At 36.0% G+C, this 24,028-nt stretch overlaps 1 protein-coding gene across 5 annotated transcripts; it reads right to left on the bottom strand.

Annotated features, from left to right (window-relative positions):
- Window positions 1-250: 250 nt before the first annotated feature.
- On the bottom strand, window positions 251-22,739 carry LOC119562965 (nuclear factor 1 C-type). Of its 5 annotated transcripts, XR_005222090.1 has the most exons (10): window positions 22,553-22,737; window positions 21,212-21,351; window positions 18,439-18,594; window positions 17,787-18,384; window positions 15,262-15,444; window positions 14,940-15,206; window positions 14,092-14,879; window positions 3,391-3,586; window positions 3,197-3,330; window positions 251-2,644 (listed from the first exon to the last, which is right to left on the bottom strand). XR_005222090.1 is itself a non-coding variant. In XM_037876162.1 (9 exons), the coding sequence occupies exons 2-9, from the start codon at window positions 21,313-21,315 to the stop codon at window positions 3,281-3,283; spliced, it is 2,259 nt and encodes a 752-aa protein (XP_037732090.1). In that variant the 5' UTR covers window positions 21,316-21,351; window positions 22,553-22,739; the 3' UTR covers window positions 251-3,280. The 5 variants fall into 5 exon arrangements, 4 of the variants coding, with proteins under 4 accessions (XP_037732090.1, XP_037732083.1, XP_037732072.1 ...); XM_037876162.1 differs by having other exon boundaries at window positions 251-3,330; window positions 21,295-21,351; window positions 22,553-22,739; XM_037876155.1 differs by having other exon boundaries at window positions 251-3,342; window positions 22,553-22,738.
- Window positions 22,740-24,028: the final 1,289 nt, after the last annotated feature.

Below are 24,028 nucleotides of genomic sequence, written 5' to 3'. Positions count from 1 at the left end.
TTTGCGCTTTAAGTGGGAGCGATATTGTCGCATGACCAACCGTGGCAGTGACACAACAGGTACTTTCCGATTTTTAACTTTATTTAATCGTTTTATTACCGACTGTTGCCAAAAATCTGGACTTAATGTAATCATTTTTTATAGAGAAAACATTGTATGTAAGTAGAGCGATAGAAAGCCCGTCGAAGGACATCGCAAATGCTAGATATGACACTTTTAATATGTTATATTAAAAAAAGACAATTTTAACAATGTGTTTAATGCTAATCTTTATTTTTTGCTTTAACAAAATATTCTCTTAATTTATTACCAAGTCTCCTTTTGTTTACAGTCTATTTTAGTAGTAGGTATATATTAGAATTGCAATACAGTATAGTAATTATTTATATTAAGCACTTTCATGTTTACCTAAATTACAAACAGCGTAAGATCATATTCACAGCCAATTCTTAAAAATATTTAAAGTATTGCTTAGTTTTTGCACATGCCCTTTACCATCCACTTATGATTATTATTGTACTAATATTTTAAAGACATCAAATTATTCAGATTTTGTCGTTAAATTCATATTAAAATAATCATTATTATAGGCAATCATATCAATTTATGAGTTTCTTTTACACTGCGATCTCAAAACACATTTTTGAACTTGGAAACGTCCGAATTCAAAGACATTTAAGTTTTGAGACCAACATTTTGTTGAAATAGATGCCCACTCAATGTGACCAAAGTTGAGTGAACGCGACCCTATTGCTGTTTTTTTTACAAACCGAACTTAACTTAAATTCTACTCTTCGGTAAATAAGTAAACAATTTTTTTAGTCAGATTGAAAATTCAATTTTTAAAATAAGAAAATGTGAATATAAGAAATGCTGTACTATTTTTGACAGACTTTTAAAAATTTGATATACAAAATGTATTTCCTAGCACAATCAGGAAACACGTGTTTACTTATTCACGAATACTAACTCAAAAAGAAATTTGTAGGAAAATTATAAATGTGATTTAATTAAATGTGTTCGATTTGTAAAAAAAAAACAAATATGTGTGTGCTTATTCTAATTAAAATCAAAAAATTTCACCCATGTCAATCGGGCTTGTTCCAGTTTTCACTATCAAATAATTTACAAAAAATTAATTTTCTCAATTTTGTTAAAAAATAAAAATTTCTTACGTATTAGCTTTAAAACTAATTTAAAATATATTTAAACCATATTCAAAATAAATAATCAAAAGTGAGAACATTTTTAATCTTCTAAAATAAAATCTCAGGCACTTATAATAATTATTTCCTTACATTGTCTTTACTTCACACTTGCTTTTTTATTTTTTTATAATAAATATAACATTTGTTATAAGCGAAAATATAGTATAAAATTAACTTATGCATTAGGCATATATAATTTTAAAGTATTTTCGAATTTCCTACTATAATTTTCCGCATACCTACTTTCTTAGTTAAAGCAATACTTAATTACTGAATTATTTTAGCAGTTTTCTTCTCCAATTCATATCTAAACCTAACCATGTATAGAGATGGTTTAATTAGTCCTACTATTGTCATAACATTGGCTCCTTGTATACCCTTACTTTTCGATAATGTATTATAAAATGTAGCATCAAAGTACAATAACTTAATATTAAATATTTGCAGTACGACTTCCGTCCAGTTATTAAGATGCGTTTTTATTCCAGTTATACAAAACTTTAAGGATTTTATCCATTTTCCGTAAAATTTTAGAAATCTGGAATTCAAAATAACAAAGATCCCCCTTTTTTCAGTACGTTACCAGCAAATCCTTCTTTTCTTCTTTATTTAAGATTTTAAAAGCCACATAGATGGCTTTGCTACTTACTAGTGTCCTGCAATAGTTATATTAAATTTATTTTAATATCTCACAAAAACATAAATTCATCCAAATATAGTGACAATTTCAAAACTCATTAAGGCTTTAAAACTTTGTATACTGTTCAATAACATCTTGCTATAAATCTAGTAGTTGAAAAGTAAAATAGATTACATTTTTGGAATTTAATACAGAGTGTTGTGAAGTTAAAATTTGTTTTTAAATTTTGTTTGCTAGTATTTGGTTTTTAAACTCAACCTTCATTCTCGTCTATTTCATATAAATCAAGCTCATTTCTCAATATTTGAAAATTATTAGTATACCCTTGCAGTGGGCAACTTTATTTCAGTCAAATGTTTGCATTGCAGTTATGGAAACGTTTCGAGGTTTTCAAATCCGTAACAACAGAGGATTCGACTTTTTCTATCGATCCGTCCGTGTCTGCGCAAACAGTCTTTTAGGTTTAAAGCTATATGTATTGTCTTGTTCTAGCTTGCGACCTATACATGTAGGTCGCAACGCCTCGAATCAGACAACTACGTCATATCGGAATATTAATGTCGGAAAAGAGGATATCATATTTATTTTTTATAAATATATTGCATGTAATTTAGCATTTAGTATCTCTACATATTTTTATTAATACGTTCTTAATTTCAACAAAGTAAGCATGGCATGGTTGTATCTGCAAGGGTTATAATATAAACTTCGTCTTGCCGAAGTTAGCTTATAATACAATACAAAATTAATGTTTTATTTTATTGTGCAACTATTCCCTCATTGTTCACTTCCGACTCTGAAAATTACAAATAATATTACTGATTAATAATATTAATAATCATTTACATTTTTCCGTTATGTCTTTATGTCTTTAATAATATTTTGGACATAATAACCAAATTTGGCAAAGACACAAAAGTGTCAAACAAACTTTAAGTCACTCAGCCTCTATGATTTTATCCATTATATTTAAATCAATCAGAGTAGCTATGGGTACGTAAACCAACTGGCTTTAAAAGGGCGTTCAAAGGATACTTTAAGTGCGCTCGTGAATATTGTTTTTATACTTTTCGTATGTTATATGTTTTGAAAATTATTTTTAAACAGAAAAACTATATGAGATCCTCTACTTTATTTGACTTTGTGAATCGACTACACCGATTAGAGCTTTTATTATACTCGGGTCTTATTTACTTTTCTCTACTTTTTTACGGGTATAAATGTATTCGATTATACTGGTCTCATTATACAGTCGTTGACTTGCAGTACTTTAAGTAAAAACCAAGCATGTATACAAACAAAGAGTGGTTAGTATAATTATTAACAGCTACAATAAAATTTATGGTACCATTATTTATTATGGATTCGCTCATAAATGTTTTGGCATGCCCAAGCCGAAAAGTTTAATGGCTTTTATTTCGTTGAGCTTAGATCATGACACATAGTCACGACTTGAGTACTCATCTATATAACGTCCAGACGCTGAAATGAGTTCTAAATTAAATTCAACATTAGTCACGCCGAACGTAATTGAAAACTTACAATCTTCCATCAATATAACCTGGGTATTTTCAATATTTGTACTAGATACAGAATGTGGAATTACGTTATGCTCCTCTTCGTTCCATCTTGTCCTGGTACTTGATCTAGATACAGCCATTGGAGCTGAGTATAGGCTTAAGTCCGTCGGACTTATAACACCAGTCATTGTGGATATGGAGCCGGCATATCCCAATAGCTAAAAATTCAAAAATAATAAATTACTTAAAATAAACTGAATTATTTCTATCTGATTTCTAAGGATATCAAGCACTACAAGACTAGTAAGTCTAGATAAGAAATAAATACATTACATTACCACAAATTTTAAATCTTGCTAGAAAAATATTAGGCATATTGATTGGTCATTGGAATATAAGCTCACGAAAAAACATAGTTTTACAACGTTCGTCGACCGAGAACGTTCTTGAAAATAAGCATAAGCATTCCAAATTTACAACCAGCTTTACAGTCAATCCCTTAAACAAAAAAGGAAGGCTTCAATTTTTAACAGCATTTGAATGAGATGAATAACTACACCACAAATCCTACCGTTTGAAACGTATGCATCCTAATAAAACCAGTTTTAGGAAAACCGATTTTTTAAATTCCTAATTAATATCTTCTCGTCTATTGATACTTAACAATTTTGTTTTATTTATATAAACATCTGTGTTTATTAGTTCAAATTCATTTTAATAAATATGTTTAGTTTATTTTGGCAAGAAAAATTATTGTTCCGAACTAAGAAGTTGTTTTGATTTGTAAAAGCACATAATTTTTTGTTGAAATTAAGCGGAAAAATTTTTCTTCAGAACTTTTGCAGCACAAGTGCTAAAATTATTCAATACTGACATGAAACCGATGTCTAAAACTAACAAATGTACTGCATTTTTAATTTAAGGGAAGTTTGGGGTCAGGAAAGCAATTTACCATTTAAAAGTTAAATTAAAAAAAAATAAAGTTCAGTTAACATTGCTTAAATGTTTAAAGCAGTCACCGACTAACTCTCGTCGAGTGCGGACGTCTGTAACTTTTCTCCCGGCAGTTTTATGCGTGCGATTTACGATCAAATTTTCTCTTATCTCTAACGAACACCCGAACTCCACCTAACAGCAAGCAAATTAGTGACCATGCCCCCGGGCCACTCAATCTGGGGGAAAACCGCTTTGCTGTCCTCAGTGAAACCCCCCAAAAAAAAAAGAACATTTCAAAAGTTTTCCGAGGAATTCCCAGAACTCCCAGAAACTCTGCAATAGAACCCAAAGTTCATCATCATAACCGCAAAGAACTCAACCAAAACCATTTCCGAATTCTCCTGTTTCGCTGTTTATCGAGCACTCAACATCATCAGCAAAGAGATAATCTCCATTTGCACCCTCAGAGTCGGGAATCTGCTGATTCTGGTTGAAACCAAAGATGTTGCCGAAAAATTTCTAAAAACCGATAGTCAACACGGTATTTGCGAAATTGAAGCCAAGTACCACGAAGCACTTAACTGTTAACTGGGGACCATCTATGCGCCTTACCTAATCAACATTCCCGAAGCTGAGATAAAGGCCGAATTGAAATCCCAGAACGTCCATGACGTATTTAAATTCACCCGGACAAATGAAGGGGTCATCAAGCCCACTGGCGTGATCTTGGTAACCTTTGACTTATACAACCTTCCGAGCAAACTGGATATTTTTTGGCACACAGTCAAGGTTAGGGAATATATACCCAAACCAATGAGGTGCAAGGACTGCCAAACACTTGGACATAGGGCAAAATACTGCAAAAACACTGCTCTGTACCTGTGACCTCCCCCCTAACGCACCTACAACATGCCGCAGAACTGAGTGCAAAAAACACAATAAGCGACTCTGATTCTTCTATGGATCAGGACTTTTAAAAACATCTGAACTATGAAATGAAATGGTAAGCGTAAAACGTAATCTTTTTATCTTCTATGCCTGTCAAAATTCTTCAATGAAATGGTATTTTAAAACTACAATGAACTTACACTAATCCTAAACGACCTCTCCCCCGATGTTTTATGCCTGCAAGAAACCCACTTGCCCCATAACTTCTAAAACTTTATCTGCCCAAAAGCTTATGTTGGCTATTTTCACAACCTTTCATATAATACCACAAGCAAGCAAGGTATTGGTGTGCTTATAAAGCAGCATATTCCTCACACCTACAAAGTAATAAATACAAATATTCTTAGCACGGCCCTTCAACTCAGTCTTGATAGGCTAACTGCTATTATAAATATATACATTCCCCCTTCTCAGGCATTCACCAGCAGCGACATTTTAAATATAAGAAATCAGTTTACGGATCCCCTTCTAATGTTAAGTGACTTTAATGCATGGAGTCCACTACGGTGTTCGAGTGTATCCAATGGGCGTGGCAAAGCCTTAGAGCGGGCCATAGTCGATTCCAATATGATCCACTTAAACGATGGCTAGCCAACCCACATTTCTACCCATAACAAACTCACACATGTAGATGCATCTTACATTTCTCCACGACTGGCACATATTTCGGAATGGTCAGTTTTCAAATCTCCACATGGCAGTTATCACTTTCCCGTTCAAATTGTTCTGTGTCTGAACACCAGCCCAGACGGTTCCCCTCCTTTGCGAAAATATAAAACCGATCTAGCAAACTGGAAACTATTCAAAAGGGAATGTGCCAACTTTCCTCTACAGTGGAAACCAAACTCTATTTACCACCAAGTCGCTCAAGTAACGAAATGCATCCGTGCCGCTACTCTACACAAAGACAAAGTTCCCTGGTGGAATAGCACCCTTCAGGAGCTTAGAAATGAAAAAAAGCTTTTTTCTACACTTTCAAGTCCAACTTGACCACTTCAAGCCTCTTGAATTACAAGAAATCCAATTCTCGGTTCAAAAGGGCCGTCCTGACTGCTAAGCGATTCTGCCTGGAAAAATTTACATCACGAATCTCGCCCCTGTCCAGCTCAAAAAAGATATAGTCCGATGTCAAGCGCCTAGCGGGAGTGCCTCCCACCCCAATAAAGTGTCAAAAAACCGAAGCTGGGTTTGTTACCAGTGAGTGTGAAATACATAGCTGAGGAATTTGGTAATACTTGGTCAAATTACAATTTATAATTCTCTCGGAATTACGTCGATCAAAAACAAAGCTACGTAAACAGCACATACCAACCAAACTCAATATGCAATGCTGCGAAGCAACTTGAGCAAATATTCAGTCTTTTGGAAATGGAACTTGCCATTCGAACTTCCAAAGGGAAATGTACTGGGTACGACAGAATATCGTATGCGGTGCTGAAAAATATTCCCCCCTTTTTTAAGGAAAAGGTCCTTGAAATCTTCAACCTCACTCTTATTACTGGTTCCTACCCACACGTCTGGAAATCAGCCAGAGTAATCCCTATCCCGAAGCCAAAGAAATCTGACCGCAGCACAAATAGTTTCCGTCCCATTTCGCTCCTCTTCTGCCTTGGGAAAATAATAGAAAAAATGATAGCTCGTAGACTCATGTGGTTTATCACCCAAAAAAACCGATTCTCTCACTACCAAGTGGCATTTAAAAGGAGACACTCTACCATGGACGCTCTGCTGTTCAACACTACACGTCGATGGCCCTTTCTACAAAAATATCCGTTCTGGCTACGGATTTTGAAAAGGCTTTCGACCGCGTAGGGTTACATTTAGTGTTACACCAACTTGAACTCTGGGGTGTTGGATCAAGGCTTTATAGCCTTATCAAAGCCTTTATGACCAATATAACTTTTAGGGTCCGAGTTAACAACTCAACCTCAAAACTAACCAACCAATTTCAAAGCGAAAAAGAGCGCCTCGGGGAAAAACATTGGCTGTATAGCGACAGATCCAAAACATCGGAATCAACCTCATTCGCGGTTGTAGACGCTAACAACTCCATCATAGCGGGGAGTCCCCCTTTACAATTCCATATTCGTTGCAGAAGCCACTGCTATATTATTAGCCTGCCGCGTTGCAATCGATCACAAGGGGAAATTAGTTGTCTGCACAGACAGCCTGTCTTCTCTGCTAGCAATAAATAACCCCACCATACAGGAGATACAAAGGACAGGCAAACAGGTCCCGTGCCAACAGGGCATGCGAGGAAACGAAGTCGCAGACCTGGCTGCCCACAACATGGGTCGCTCCCCAACCTTCATCTTTACTCCCATTAATTGCAAAGATTTACACAACCTTATATATCACCACTTGGAAACCATAAGATGTTGGAATGGAATAGTTTCAACCATAGGTAGAGGAGTTTAAATCCTACATGCACCAAAATACATCTCCCAGCTGCGACCGGTAGACCCCAGTGCAGCACTTTTATCCGGCTTCGAATAGTACACATACAACAAACACACCTAATAAAAGGCCAAAATATTCAAATTTGTAGTCTCTGCGGTGGACTTCCGACCATTGTCCACCTACTAAATGATTGCCCAGGTCTGTCTAGCCTTAGATCATACTTTTGTGGGCCCCAGGACCTACACAAACATTAGAATGCCCATCCGCAAAAAAGAAGAAAGGAAGTTAGCTTCGGCAAGCCGAAGCTTATATACCCTTGCAGCTATAATTATTAAATTTAAAAACACAAAAAATGATATTTCCAATAGTATAAGATAATATGTAAAAAAACACCGAAGCTATAATTTCTTTCATATTATTTTCCTACCAATTTTCCGATCGTTCCTATGGCAGCTATATGATATAGTCGTCCGATTTTGATAAAATTAAATTCGAAATTCAGAACTAATTAAAAAATGTTATTTCCAAGCGTAGGAGGTTATATGTTAAAAAACACCGAAGCTATAATTTGTTTCATATTATTTTCCTACCATTTTTCCGATCGTTCCTATGGCAGCTATATGATATAGTCGTCTGATTTTTATAAAAATAAATTCGAAATTCAGAACTAATTAAAAAATGATATTTCCAAGCGTTGGAGGTTATATGTTGAAAAACACCGAAGCTATAATTTGTTTCATATTATTTTTCCACAAATTTTCCGATCGTTCCTATGGCAGCTATATGATATAGTCGTCCGATTTCGATAAAATTTAATTCAAAACTAATTAAAAAATGTTATTTCCAAGCTTAGGAGGTTATATGCTAAAAAACACCAAAGATAATTTTTTTTAATTTTTTTGTCCGATTATTCCTATGGGAGCTATAAGAAATAGTTGTCCGATCCGGCCGGTTCCGACTTATATACTACCTGCAAAAGATACAAGGCTTTTGGGAAAGTTTCAGCCCGATAGCTTTAAAACTGAGAGACTAGTTTGCGTAGAAACGGACGGACAGACGGACATGGCTAGATCGACTCGTCTAGTCATGCTGATCAAGAATATATATATACTTTATGGGGTCGGAAACGTCTCCTTCACTGCGTTGCAAACTTCTGACTGAAATCAATATACCCTCTGCAAGGGTATAAATATGAAGTAATAATATAAAACCGGCCAAAACGTCAAATTTATGGGTCATCCGACGTACATACGAGTCTTGGCACCTAATATCTTATTTTCAACTCCGCGCAGAAAAATGCGTGGTCAACGATCGTCAATCGGACTGAAATATATTTAGCAAACCTCGTTTATAAATTTTTAATCAGAATCACTAGCCGATTCGATCTAGCCATGTCATGGATTACATATTAGGTTCCATAAATAACATTTTAACTGAAATGTATCGCTCTCGTCAATACATATCAATATCAAACATATCAATACAACCACCTATAACCGACCGTATGAAAGTTGGTATCTCGGAAACTATAAGTCTAGAAAGTTCGGTTAGGCATGAAAATTCTAGAGATTCTTTCGCAGCACAGCGTAATGTGACACGCCCACTAAAAAGCCAACAAAACTTCACAAATACAAATTTTAATTAAAATATTTTTCGTATATATCCATCGACTGATAAATGGCGTGGCTGATAATGGGGTGCCCTATAATTCCTTTGGACGTTCGAACACCGGTGCGACCTAACAATGCGGAGGAACATGATTCTCGTGGATCAACCCCACTTCGTTGACTGCTATGCTCGCAGGGCCTGTTTTTTATACCCTTGCAGAGGATATATTGATTTCAGTCAGAAGTTTGCAACGCAGTGAAGGAGACGTTTCCGACCCCATAAAGTATATATATTCTTGATCAGCATGACTAGACGAGTCGATCTAGCCATGTCCGTCTGTCCGTCTGTCCGTCCGTTTCTACGCAAACTAGTCTCTCAGTTTTAAAGCTATCGGGCTGAAACTTTCCCAAAAGTCTTATATCTTTTGCAGGTAGTATATAAGTCGGAACCAGCCGGATCGGACAACTATATCTTATAGCTCCCATAGGAATAATCGGACAAAAAAATGAAAAAAAAATTATATCTTTGGTGTTTTTTAGCATATAACCTCCAAAGCTTGGAAATAACAATTTTTAAATAATTTTGAATTTTGAATTAAATTTTATCGAAATCGGACGACTATATCATATAGCTGCCATAGGAACGATCGGAAAATTTGTGGAAAAATAATATGAAAAAAATTATAGCTTCGGTGTTTTTCAACATATAACCTCTAACGCTTGGAAATAACATTTTTTAATTAGTTCTGAATTTCGAATTAAATTTTATCAAAATCGAACTACTATGTCATATAGCTGCCATAGGAACGATCGGAAAATTGGTAGGAAAATAATATGAAACAAATTATAGCTTCGGTGTTTTTTAACATATAACCTCCTACGCTTGGAAATAACATTTTTTAATTAGTTCTGAATTTCGAATTTAATTTTATCAAAATCGGGCGACTATATCATATAGCTGCCATAGGAACGATCGGAAAATTGGTAGGAAAATAATATGACACAAATTATAGCTTCGGTGTTTTTCAACATATAATCTCCTACGCTTGGAAATAACATTTTTTAATTAGTCCTGAATTTCGAATTTAATTTTATGAAAATCGGACGACTATATCATATAGCTGCCATAGGAACGATCGGAAAATTGGTAGGAAAATAATGTGAAACAAATTATAGCTTCGGTGTTTTTTGACATATTATCTTATACTATTGGGAATATCACTTGTTGTGTTTTTAAATTTAATAATTATAGCTGCAAGGGTATATAAGCTTCGGCTTGCCGAAGCTAACTTCCTTTCTTGTTTTCACTTCATTTTGATCTAAAACTCATCTGATGCTAGAGTAAGAAGCGCAATTTCCCGTAGAAGGATTTCCGCCACCATGAGATGAGTCCCAGCGGATCGAAGACGGATGAGGTCAGCGAAAGAATGGTTTGCCTTATGATTCTTTCCAGAGCTGTACTGCAGTTGAGGGAAAATTTAAAAATGTCTGCCCGGTGATTGTCAGACTTAGATCCTTGACGGTCGTATCATTAACGTCCTGATGATTAGAGTTCGATTTTGCGAGTTTCATATTGCCGGATTTGAGGATAACGATGTTCAAAAGATCTAGCGAGCTGAGTCAAGTTGCGAATTATGAGATACGTCGCCGATCACATTACATAATAATGAGCCCTGAACATCAGTAAACAAATTCGATCGAATCATGGCTCCAATAAGATGAATGCATTCTCTGATTTGTGGAAGTTTATTAGGCAGGAGGCATTGAACACTTTGAGCATTGAGCTTGAGTATATCGAATAGAAGATTCGTGTTTCGGTTTTAGCGAAGTTAAATGAAATCTCAATCATGCCGTTTCGAAATAACTTTAAAACACATTACAGACAGATTTTGGAACAGTGACTCGCATTTGGATTGCGCTGTTAATGCCGTAGTGGTAATTTCTTATAGGTCCCATAAGCATTCCAAGTTGAGGTTAATTGAATCCTCTGACGAAAGGAAACTGTGGAAATCGGTGGTACGGCTCCCTGATACATCTCATCCAAAAATCATATTTTGGAGCATTGATTTACCTTGATTTATCCAACGGACAAAGCGGTGAAGAAAGTTTCGGTGCCAACAAGCAGGTCAATATGTTCCATGAAAATAAGTCAAATTGTTTTTTCCGCCTTCTCAAATCCTGACTTAACAACGGTCGAAGTACGATGATTGGTGCGAGTGATAGAACCGCCAATGCTCCGAATATTAATGTATCCCTAGTACTTAGTTAACCACACAGACCTGCATCAGTATTATGGCTGTAGGCGGAAATAATTTGGTCGTGGTGGTTATCTTGATTTTTGGAAGGACGGGTCGAAGTGATGCATTGTGTAATGCAGTTTTTAGCATATTCTACACATATCAGGATGGCCAGTTTTGATGCCTGATGAGCCCATTTAAGGCCGTTCGTACATAGAGATTTTGTCCAGACAGACTGGACATATCCTATGATCCCAGAGCAGATACGACACGTTTGCGTAAAACATGTGCGTAAACCTTGCGGTTGTCGCCAAGGCTTAGAATAACAAACTAATTTTACATGTGTGCTTCAAGCGAGGATCAACCACCACTAACCTGCTCGAATTGACATATTTTGTTATAGATAGATTTAACAATAAAATGCAGTCAGACGTTATATATACAGATTTTAGTAAAGCCTTTGACTCTGTAAACCACTGTCTTCTTTTATTCAAATTAGGTCAGCTCGTTAACTTGGATTTTAAATTATTTGAATGGTAGATCTCAGAGGGTTATGTTCAAAAACGCTGTTTCCAAGATGATCTAAGTGTCATCTGGAGTGCCCCAGGGCAGTCATTTAGGCCCTTTGCTGTTTACTCTGTTTATAAATGATCTTTCCTCTATCGTAACTCACTCTCGTGTACTAATGTATGCTGATGATGCTAGGCTTTATGTATCATTTAATAATATTGAGTAAACCAGACTGATATTAATAGATTCCAGAAAAGGTGTCAATACAACCTTTTGAATTTAAACTATCTTAAATGCAACGTTCATGAGTTACTCTCTTCTTCTTTTTGCCTTACGTGGTTTAATATGTTCCCCAACTTCTATCCCTGTTTTAAAAACTAAAATCTTAACTAATTTGCTTCACTCTTATTTGATCTATGTTTTGTCCTGTCTTTACTTGTTCTGTGTACCGTATTTGCACGAAATGAAAAAATAAGCACGCGCGTAACAAGCACGTGCTTGGTGTCGGTGGGCCACTTGTTTGTACTGCTCTTAGTGGATCAACGTTCAACAATAATAATAAAAAAATGGGAGGAAGAACGCTATAGTCGAGTACCTCGACTATCAGATACCCGTCAGCTAAAGGGAAAGCAGCAAAGCGAAATTAAAATGCGCCACCTACCCACGATCTCAATATATGGTTATATGGGCGTGGCAAACTTTCTTGACGAGACTTATACATTTCAGTTAAAATTTTGTATCTACCATGAAAAATGTGGGCGCCACAGGTTTGGGCGGTTTGTGGGCGTTAGAGTGGGCTTGGAATATTTGGAATATTTGCAAACAAACTTGCGCTGCGTACAAGGCTACGCACTCTAAGTCTGAAATGCCCAATTCTCTATCTTTGATAGTTTCCGAGATATCCGCGTTCATACCTATGATTTTGTAACGTTTGTGGGCGTTGAAGTGGGCGTGGCAAACTTTTTTTTTGGTCAATCGATAGGTATTGATAAGAACATTTCAGTTTAAATTTTCATTCTAGCATCAAAACTGTAGGAGCCACAGTTTTGGGCGGTTTGTGGGAGTAAGAGTGGGCGTGGCACCCTGCTGAAACAAACTTGCTCTGCGCAAGAAGCTCAGGAATCTGCATGCCAAATCCCAATAGCCTAGCTCCTATAGTATCCGGTATATCAGCTTTCATAGGGACAGACGGGCATGGCTAGATCGACTCGACTAGTGATCCTGATCAAGAATATATATACTTTATGGGGCCGGAAACGCTTCCTTCTGCCTGTTACATACTGTCCGACTAATCTAGTATACCCTGTTACTCTTCAAGTAACGGAGATATGCATGCAGGAAATCGGCATGCAGATAATTGATAATTAGAACAAAGTCCTTTTTAAACAATATTTAATTTTGCAAAATATTAAAAAATATGGTAGCTTGACATATTTTGCTGATATTAACTTGCGCTGCGCATGAACTTCAAGAATCCATATGTCTTCCTAGCTTTTATAATTCCGAGATCTCAGCATTCATACGGACGGACGGGCAGACGAATATGGCTAGTTCGACTTGGCTAGTGACCCTGAATAAGAGCAATATACTTTATATGGTCGTAAACGGTGCCCTCTACCTGTTATATATATTTTTCGACAAATCGAATATACTCTTTAAGTCTACGAGAAACGGGTATAAAAATGTGCTGAATAAATCGAATCCATGCGGATAACAAATGAAAAGTAACGCCTTATTCTGTGCCAGCTGGACTAGAATTTTTGGACGATTGTTTCTGTCATGGCAAGATTAATGTGGCCTGTTCAAGAGTTAGTTTATTGAATCTTTAAATATTCCTGCACTGGAGGAAATGTACAAAAATATAATTTATAGATAAGTTAAAGAGACATTTTAAGACTTTTAAATCAAAATCACGAAGAAACGCTATAGACGAGTGCCTCGGCTATCAGTTACCCCTTACTCTGTTTCAAATTTCAAATAAAATAAAATTCAATGGCATTTCTATTGGTGCGGCACACCCAAAGAAAAATATATGAAAATATAAAGTTTGCTTGTATTAAATGTATATCAATCCTTCTTACTTACCGATGTAGGTTGGGAATGAAAGTGATTAAAATATTCTCTGTTATTAGATGGGGCATACATTTGCGTTGTAATTCTGCTTATGTTTGATCCAGCTGATAAAAGTTTACATCGACCTGGATCCAGATAGGATTGGGGACTCGCTGACGCCGGTGTGTTGTGCAACGGTTGAGGAGATGCAGTCCCTGTCATATCGTGGTGTGCGACAACATCTGTGCTAACGGGGCTATTGCTATTGTCTAGAGTACTTGCAAGTCTAATATTATCCGGTTCCAAGCCATTTTTTCCCATGCAGTTGTTGTTAAGGTTCGGAGATTGGTTTGTAAGCGACAAAGAAGGAGGTGGTGACTGGACAAGTGTTAAATCACTGCTGCTTCGAATTATAGCTACAGGTCGAGCCATCGGAGGTAGCATCGGCGGAAGCATTGTACTGTGATAATGAGTTGACGGCGAAGTCGCCAATTTCGCAGTTCGCAGCTGCTGATGGATTTGAAAATGCGGCGAGTGACCTTGTGATACGTGTGAATGCGGGAGTGTATGAGAATGTTGAAATTGATGGTTTTCAACAGCTCCGGTTATTGTTGTCGTGTGACTAGAATCTTGACATACATATGTGACAAAGTCGGAAATATCTTGAGGTTCCGTTGAATATTTATCTGAAGCAACACGGTTTTGTTCCTCAACGGAAGTTGATTGAGATGGTCGCGGATTGTTGTGCTGAGGGTAATACACAGAATTATTTGGACTGGTGGAAGTCGAATGTAATGATGAGCAATTATGTTGTGTTAAAGCTGTAATTAAATTGTTTTCAAAATCTGATTCAATCAACTTGTTAAATGCCTTTACTATACCTTGGGGGATAGGCCTACTGTTAAGAGACGTATAGCGGTGCAGAGAAATAGTTGAATCTGCTGATGTTTTTTGATCGCCGTTAGAGCTATCAGTGGCTCTTACAATTAGGGAAAAACTACTATTGCCATTGTCTGATGGAGTACTTGTGATGGGCGGTGAACTGCTTTGATCGATTTTGTTAGCATCTTGGGTATCACCGTTTGTGCCTTCTGTACGTAATAACGGACTCTGCGATAAATGCATACTCCTCTGATCTATAAAGTCAACTAAACGAAGAATCTAAGCTAAGCTTTTCAAAAATAATCGGATATGTATACGTACTACTATAACCCAGTGGAATCGGATTAGTCACAATCGCTCCAGACTGAACCAGACTCTGGGCGGCAGAAATTGAAGATTCAGTGTTAATTTGATATGTACTGCACTCATACGCAGCTCCAACATTCTCCCTCTTAATAAGGTTAGAGTTCAGGTTACTATCGTTGACTTCATCTAAAATTAAATCTAATAAAATCGGTCATTAAATTATTTTTACCTTATATTTGCTCGTGCAGACTGTATACAATAAGCATGTCAAATACTTTAAGTTAATTTCCAATCAAAACAAGGAAGAACGCTATAGTCGAGTACCTCGACTATCAGATACCCGTTACTCAGCTAAAGGGACCAAAGGGAAATGGAGATATGCAAGCAGCAAAGCGAGATTGAAATGCGCCACCTACCGGCGGTAGACAGATTTAAGCGTTATGGGCGTTAGAGTGGGCGTGGCAAATTTTTTTTGGGTCAATCGATAGGTATTGACGAGACCAATACAGTTCAGTTCAAATTTTGTATCTAGCATGAAAATTGTGGGCGCCACAGGCTTGGGCGGCTTGTGGGCGTTAGAGTGGGCGTGGCATATTTGCGTAACAAACCTGCGCTGCGCACAAGGCTACGGAATCTAAATCTGAGGTCCCAATTCTCTATCATTGAAAGTTTCCGAGATATCCACGTTCATATTTACGATTTTTTGAAGTTTGTGGGCGGTTTGTGGGCGTGGCAAACTTTTTTTTATCAATCGATAGGCATTGATGAGAACAATACATTTCAGTTAAAATTTTTATTCTAGAATCAAAACTGTAGGAGCCACAGTTTTGGGCGGTTTGTGGGCGTTAGAGTGGGCGTGGCACTCTACTGAAACTTGCGCTGCGTAAAAAGCCCAGGAATCTGCACGCCAAATCTCAATAGCCTAGCTCTCATAGTTTCCGAGATCTCAGCGTTCATCCGGACAGACAGACCGACAGACGGACATGGCTAGATCGACTCGGCTAGTGATCCTGATCAAGAATATATATACTTTATGGGGTTGGAAACGCTTTCTTCTGCCTGCTACATACTTTCCGACGAATCTTTGCAACGCAGTGAAGGAGAAGTTTCCCACCCCATAAAGTGTATATATTTTTGATCAGCATGACTAGACGAGCCATGTCCGTCTGACCGTCCGATTCTACGCAAACTAGTCTCTCAGTTTTAATGCTATCGGGCTAAAACTTTCCAAAATGTCTTCTTTCTTTTGCAGGTAGTATATAAGTGGGAACCATCCGGATCGGACTTCTATATCTTATAGCTCCCATAGGAATAATCGGAAATAACAACTAACAAAATTATATCTTTGGTGTTTTTAACATATAACCTGCTACGCCTGGAAATAACATTTTTTAATTAGTTCTGAGTTTCGAATTTAATTTTATCGAAATCGGACGACTATATCATATAGCTGCCGTAGGAACGATCGGAAAGTTGGTGGGAAAATAATATAAAACAAATCATAGCTTCGGTGTTTTTTAGCATGTACACCTATCCCTCGGGGATACGTTACAAAAAAATACGACGCAAATTGAAACGACGCAAAGTGAATTAGGATTTTCTATAGCAAACCATGTAAAGTTCGAAGATTGGTTCCAGGGTTACAAAAATACTACTTTTTAAAAAGAAAATTGAGCAAAGTGATCATTAAAACAAAAACCAAAATTACATTTCATTCAAAAAGAAACTAATTCGTTTAAAACAAAATAAATTCTTCAATTACATACACAATTAAGAAAAATAAAATTAGAATTAATTACTCTCTGACGAGTCTTTAGTGTCTGTTGTCGTAGGCCGACTTTAAAAAAAAAAAAATAATGAATAAGTGAGCCGAAACAAAAAATGGGAATTCCCGCGAAATAATTGCGTAGCGCAATTAAGGTGTTGCCACCCTTTAAAAACATATTAACGACTCCATTCCGAAACAACGCAACATCGAAAATCTAACGGCGCACAATGAAAATTAGTTCTATTTAAGAACCGTTGCAACTTCGAAAAAAGAGTAGAAGTTAATCAGTCAAAAAACACCGAAGTTATCATTTTTAAAATTATTTTTAAAAACTTTTTTTTGATTATTCCTATAGAAGTTATAGAATATAGTTGTCCGATCCGACTCGTTTCGAATATATGGTTCCGACGGAATTTCATTCTTTTAATATTTCAAAACATTAAATAATAATTAAAACAAGAAAGAAAAACATTTTTGGATCATTCTCAGGAGGAGTCGTTTCCGACCACATAAAGTATATATGTTCGATCAAGTCATGTCCGTCTGTCCGTTTCTGCGCAAACTTGTCTCTCAGTTTTAAAGCTATCGGGATGAAACCTTCCCAAGAGTTTTACATAGAAATAATAAAATACAGTTTTTTAATGTTAAAAAATTATAACTTAGTTTTTAGCTTCCTTTCTTGTTTTATAAGACATTTTGTTTTTTTGTAACCTACAAGTATGTGATTACTTACAGAATCTGGTTTAAATAATAGATAAAAAACCAAAAATACCTTTGGATAAGTTCCACAGTTCTTGGGATGAAAACACTCCAGTCGCTAAAATAATATCATTACAAACTACTCCATTATATGGATTTTGTCTAACGTTCTCATTTTTCATGTCAACGACCTCGTCTTTTCTGTCGGGATCATTATTTCGATTATATATAGCCAAGTGTGGCGATCTTACTCCCGGAGTTGTTGAAAAAGTTGAGTTCGTGTTGGAAACTGAATTATGAGTGTTTATAAAGTTGGCCAAGTACAAGTCCAATTCTCGAACAGAAACATTTATATGGTACGGATTTACACATAATCCTGGATGTAAACATTCCGGATTTTTTTCTAACCGCTCACCATCCGTACTTTCTAAGGGAATCGCTTTGAACAGTATAACCATGACCAAGTCAAGCCGCCATACTTTGTCAGCCTGCCGTAAGCAGTCTATGCGTCTCATTTTTCCTTTTTGATCAGGATTTGAGAGAACGCATATAGATTTTCGTTTTCCGATTATAGATTGAACAAAATCCTCTCGACTTTCTTGCGTAATGTCTTTTCTGAGTTTTCCAAGAAGACGGGAAGCCCACTTTTGCTTAACCTCTGTTTTTTCATTCTTGAAGAAAAACGTTATAATTAAATAGTTTCATAAAATTGCTTGAATAAATACCTGCAGTTCATCCTTACAATGTCTTTCCTCTTCCAAAGACATACGTTTTTCGTGCTTCTTATAATACTTTCGTTTAGCGGCTTGCAAATTAAACCAAGAGTAGGAAAATGATTTGACGTAGGGTAAGAGTGCCTCAATAAAAGGGTGAAATTCATCCTATATGTAAAAAAGATATTAAATTAGTCACTGTTCCTAATGATTATCTTGTGTTCAGGTGCATAACACTAATAGAAAATTGTGTTTAAAAATAATCGAAGTCAGGCTTTAACAAACATACTCATAGAGACTTAAAAACTGGTAGGCCCGTAATATATATAATATACTTAAATGCTGCACATTGTTTTGTTACTTTTTTATACACTGGGAAAACTAGAAAACAAAAAGACTTATAACTTTTTAATGGATGTTCCGATTTGAACAATTTTATTTTACTTTTATCAATAAGTCACATCTACACCTTTATAAATTATTAATAAATTTGAGCGTTAGGCAGGTTTTAACTTTATGGGTGTTAAATTGGAATTCTGTTGAAATAAGCTTGCGATGCTCAAGAATCTCCGGAATCTGCCTGCAAAGCGTTCTATTTTTTATAGTTTCCGAGATCTCGGCATTCATATGGACGGTCGAACAGATAAACATGGCTAGTTCGACTCGGCTAGGGATCCTGATCAAGAATATATATACTTTATAAGGTCGGAAAGGCTTTCTTCTACCTCTTAAACGCCTTCCGACGAATACCCTTTTACCCTAATAATCCTAATCCTAATATACCCTTTTACTCTGCGAGTAAGGGGTATAAATATATTTATTTGCAATCATTCTGTAACATTAGTTATAATAATTTAAAAATATTTAATTCTGTATTTAATACTGTTGAGCACGAAAATACTAAAATCAAAACTGCCGATACCGTTTTTTTCTTGATGTAGTAAAGATAGAAAAGATTATATATTTTCTGTTAAATGTCTTCTACATACGTTCACGCGAACTGGAAGTCAAGTGAAACCGACACCTTCTTAATATATTATTTTATAATTTGTATACCTTATACCCTTATTGTTTCAATAAAATGTTTTAAAAGCTGTGAAGGAGACTTTTCGACGATACGAAGTATAGTTATTGTTGACCAGCATAACGAGACCAGTCAATCTAACCATGTTCGTCTGTCCGTCCGTCTTTCCGTTTCTACGCATACTAGTATCTCAGTTTAAATCAGGATGAAATTTTCCCTAAAGTCTTCCTTCTAAATAGTACAATTCAAACGAGCGGGACCAGACTTATATCTTATAACTCCGAACGATCGGGAAAGTAATAGAAAAATTCTATCTTGTTTGTTTTCGATAACATTCTCTTCAACTCTGGGATACAGCTATAAAATTGTTAAAAATACTAATGGACACAAAAAATTCCAAAATTCGTTGTCTTCTGACATATTTTTTTCTACTCGGGGGCTGCCATCAGAGCAATCGGAAACTTATTGAAATAAAAATTGTAGATTAATTTTAGGGGTCTAGCATTAATTTAAGACTTCAGAATTTCAACTTTTTTATTTTAAATTGGACAACTGTATCATTTATCTGTGTTAGGAACTATCGAAATTTTAATACGCAAATCTTCCGAATATACGGTTTCTGTAATATACATAAGATTTTAATTAGATGATATGGTTGCTGCAAGGGTATATAAACTTTGGCCTGCCGAATTTCGCTCCGATTCCTTTATATATATATATATTAGAATTAGTTTGTAAAAAGTATTTTATGAGTTGAGCCTATTCGACCCTTGTTTGAGTTACATAACTATTTTGATTCACCACAACGTGCCTGACACCGGGTCGTCAGGTGGCTCAACGAAGATACCAGCACGTACACTCCTTATATTTTATAAAGCCCCTATACTACTAATTTGTTTTTTATAAGTTTTCGTGGTGTAGTGCACTATGAATTCCTTTCACCCGGTTAAACTGTTAATAGGGAACATTATTTGAGAGTTATGCGTCGTTTGCGTGAAGCAATTCGTCTAGAAAACCCAGAATTATGGGCAACAACAACTTGAATTTTTGGTTTTTGCAACACGATCAGGTGCATTGGTTTACATATCACTCGTTCTTCGTGACCATTTCGCCAAAAATTCGACGCATATCATTCCGCAACCACCGTATTCGCCAGATTTTGCTCAGTCAAAAGACCACTCTGGGGAACGCGTTTTAGGTCGATTGAGGAGATTAAAACAATCGAGGAAGGTGCTGATGGCTATACGTAAAAGGGACTATTTGGCATGTTTGAGGATTGGAAAAATCGTTGGCATAAATGTATTTTAATCTGAGCTTCTACAGCGCTAAATACAGTTACAACACCAATTGTAAGTACGAGTGCCAATATCGGCAATAATTAAATTATTACATTATCAAGATGCAATTTATTGATATAAAATGAGCAAGCTAAATAACCACAAACATTGATACATTTTGAATTAAATAAATTTTTAAGTATGTATATATATCAAGCATCGGTGTGTAACTAAATTTATACTTTGTTATTTATTACGCATGTGAAAAGTGTGCATTCAACATTTCGTTTCCTGATCATCCAGATTAATTTTCATACCTGACGACAATGTTAGTAATATCCGATATATTGGAACTAGTATTTCATTGTAGTGAATTGCGTCATTTATAGTTTTAACTTTTTACAAGCAAATTATATTACCAACTATTGGTTTAAGCAACGACGTAATATTTTCGTAAATAATTTGAAAAGGTACGAAGCTTTACCTGTCCCGATGATGATGTTTGCAAATAAGAAGAAACGTCCGTCTCGATCATACAGCCTCTTAAAGTATCTGGTATAAACATACCTTAGGTAATGTTTTATTCATCGAATTTATTGACCCGTAGAATCCATCGAAAGTGATCTAAGAAAATAACAAAATTAAAAACATTTATAAGGTACGTAAAGTAATTCTTAAAACGCATCAAAAGTATCGCGATTCATTTCACTATTCAATCGATATACGGTGCTATATGGTGGTGCTTTATCGTCTTACAAAAAACTCAGTTTATTGACACCTTCTTGATGAGAAAATTCACTTAAAAGTGGTTACCAAAAAAAATGACAACAAACAAAGTTGCCAGAACATAGCAATTGTCAAAAGCGCGTTCGCGAAATATAAGTAGTAACTCAACGAAATACGAAATTAGTTTTATATATGTTTCGATTTTTTTACGAACTAAACAGTTAAATTTCAATATAAAAAGCATTTGCATCAAATTTTGTAAAAAAAAATTTACGCTTTCCAAAAGCTTGACAGGATTCGACTGCGAAAATATGTAAAATAATAAAAAACTTCTTAAAGCCGTTGGCATGCATGGTCTGGATACTTAAAATTAGTTTGAGGGCCATCAGGAATTCTGTTTTTGGGGAAACATGGGACTGGACTTAATGCAATAGTGACAGAAATTAAAAATAACTTTTGTAAAAATAATGGTTATTCCAAAAAGCATAGTTTTTTTAATCTTTCTCAAATTAAATTAAAATCATGATAAATGATAAATTTAGGACGATTTAAAAAATACTTTTTAGTTTTTCAATCGCTTTTAACTAGAGCTTTTGGATATAGTTATCCGATGCGGGCCGATCCGGCTTATAAATTGCCTGCAATATAAACTGGACTTTCGAGAAAGTTTAATAGATTAAAGCCAGATAGACTAGAAACTGACGGCCAGACAGACGGACATGGCAAGATCGATTCGTCTGGTGCTGTTGATCAAGGGTCGGAAATATCCGCGTTACTGCGCTGAAAACATCTGACTACAATTAAAATACCCTTGGCAAGGGAAAAACAAGGGAAAACAAGTTGTTTCACAAGTACAGGGATCAAAGAAATTCAAAAAGCGATTTACAAAATGTTTGTGCCTGCCCAAATTGTTTTATTTTACCAGAAAAACATTACACAATCGAAACTTTTAAATGCCCAAATGATAATAAGCTGCATGCTTTCATTTTATAGTTTTATTGATTGTAACATAACAACAAATGTGTACCCTTTCCGAAAACTATAAAAACAAGGTTTCTGTTTTGTAAAACACACAACTTCATATTTTAAATGCACATACATGTATATCTAGACAAGTCGTAACACAGTGAAGAATGACAGAATAGCTGTGTTATGCAAAACGAGTACCTATAGACTAAATTTAAAATTGGCAAATCACAGATGACTGCGTGGATTTGTGTTTTCGTCAACTGTTAGACTCTTTGAGAGACATATATGTACACGAATCCAAATTAATCAACAAATACATAAGCGTACCAAAGGGCCCGAACCAACAAATCGTTCTAAAAATGGATACTCCTGCTCTGAGCAAACTGGAACTAAAAGAGAGAGCTCATTGAAATTCGTAATGCGCATGTGACAAGCAACTACAGTATAAATTCAACGTGCAAGAATCTTGCATTCATCTGTAATTTTAAGAAAGAATTGTAAAAGTGTAAGGAACTCCAACCACAATTTTGATATTAAATAGTTTGCTAGTTAGAATAACCTTATCTGTATTACTGTGTATAAATAATGGTTTAAAATAGTGGTATTAAATTCAGAAAGCTTTGGTTTAAGTCCTTGCTGATTTTACCTAAAAAGTTAATTTACGGTTAGAACCTCATGTTTTCAATCTTTCTAACTTAACTTTCCAACATCGACGAAAACCGCGAGCTAACCATAGGAGTGAGCGAGAGGCAAACAGGCGGCTAAAGCTTTTCGTCGGGACTGTTTTTCAGCGCGGTACTCAGATGAGCTAAGGAAATACCAGAAAAAATACCAGATTTCGCGAGTGAATTTTCGATGAACGCCGTTAGCCGCGGCCCAAAGAATAAGAAATTTAATCTTTGGCGGTGTTCGTGCAGTAGCGGTGGGGAATTTAAAAACTAAAAATGGAAGAAAAACACCCAAATAGGCTAAAGGAGGTCAGTGCAGATGAAAAAGGACGCCTAGTCCAAGCTGTTGCCCTTTATTGTGGGATTTCACCGACAGGAAGCAATACCACAACAGGGGCAAATCCGCAGAACAGTTGAAGTGCGGGAGGAGATCCACTAGAAAATACCAGTGCGAAGGAACATGCCGAGTGGGATTTCGCTCTCTACATGGACATCCTCCCGGGCGTGACCCAACTGCTTGTCAGTAAGACCATGCTACATGCATTGCGGGTGAACTTTGAAAACTTCGGTCTCACTACAAATAATTAGATTTTTCGACTAGTGAAACTCTTAGCCGATCTAAGTACTAGGCTTAACTTTAAAAAAAAGCTGAGGCAATACTCTTGGGTTGGTCTTACAACGATCGTATCGAGTATCGATTCTACTACGTTATCGGTAAAAAACATTAGCCAGTCCACAACATGTTGTGGTTTAGTTCTGATTCGTATAAAATGGTTGTGATGGTTTGGTTTATCGTGACCAAGTTATCAAGGATGAGTAGCAAACTAAATCAGTTTCTTCGGATTCTTTTTTACTTTATTGGGTATCACTGGCCACGTTCAGCAGAACAACATGATAACTGATTACTGATGGATCAGTTAAATCAAGTAAGATCAAGT

This window comes from Drosophila subpulchrella, chromosome 4 (assembly GCF_014743375.2).
Source record: "Drosophila subpulchrella strain 33 F10 #4 breed RU33 chromosome 4, RU_Dsub_v1.1 Primary Assembly, whole genome shotgun sequence".
NCBI lineage: Eukaryota > Metazoa > Arthropoda > Insecta > Diptera > Drosophilidae > Drosophila > Drosophila subpulchrella.
This window is presented reverse-complemented; position numbering and strand designations above follow the sequence as displayed.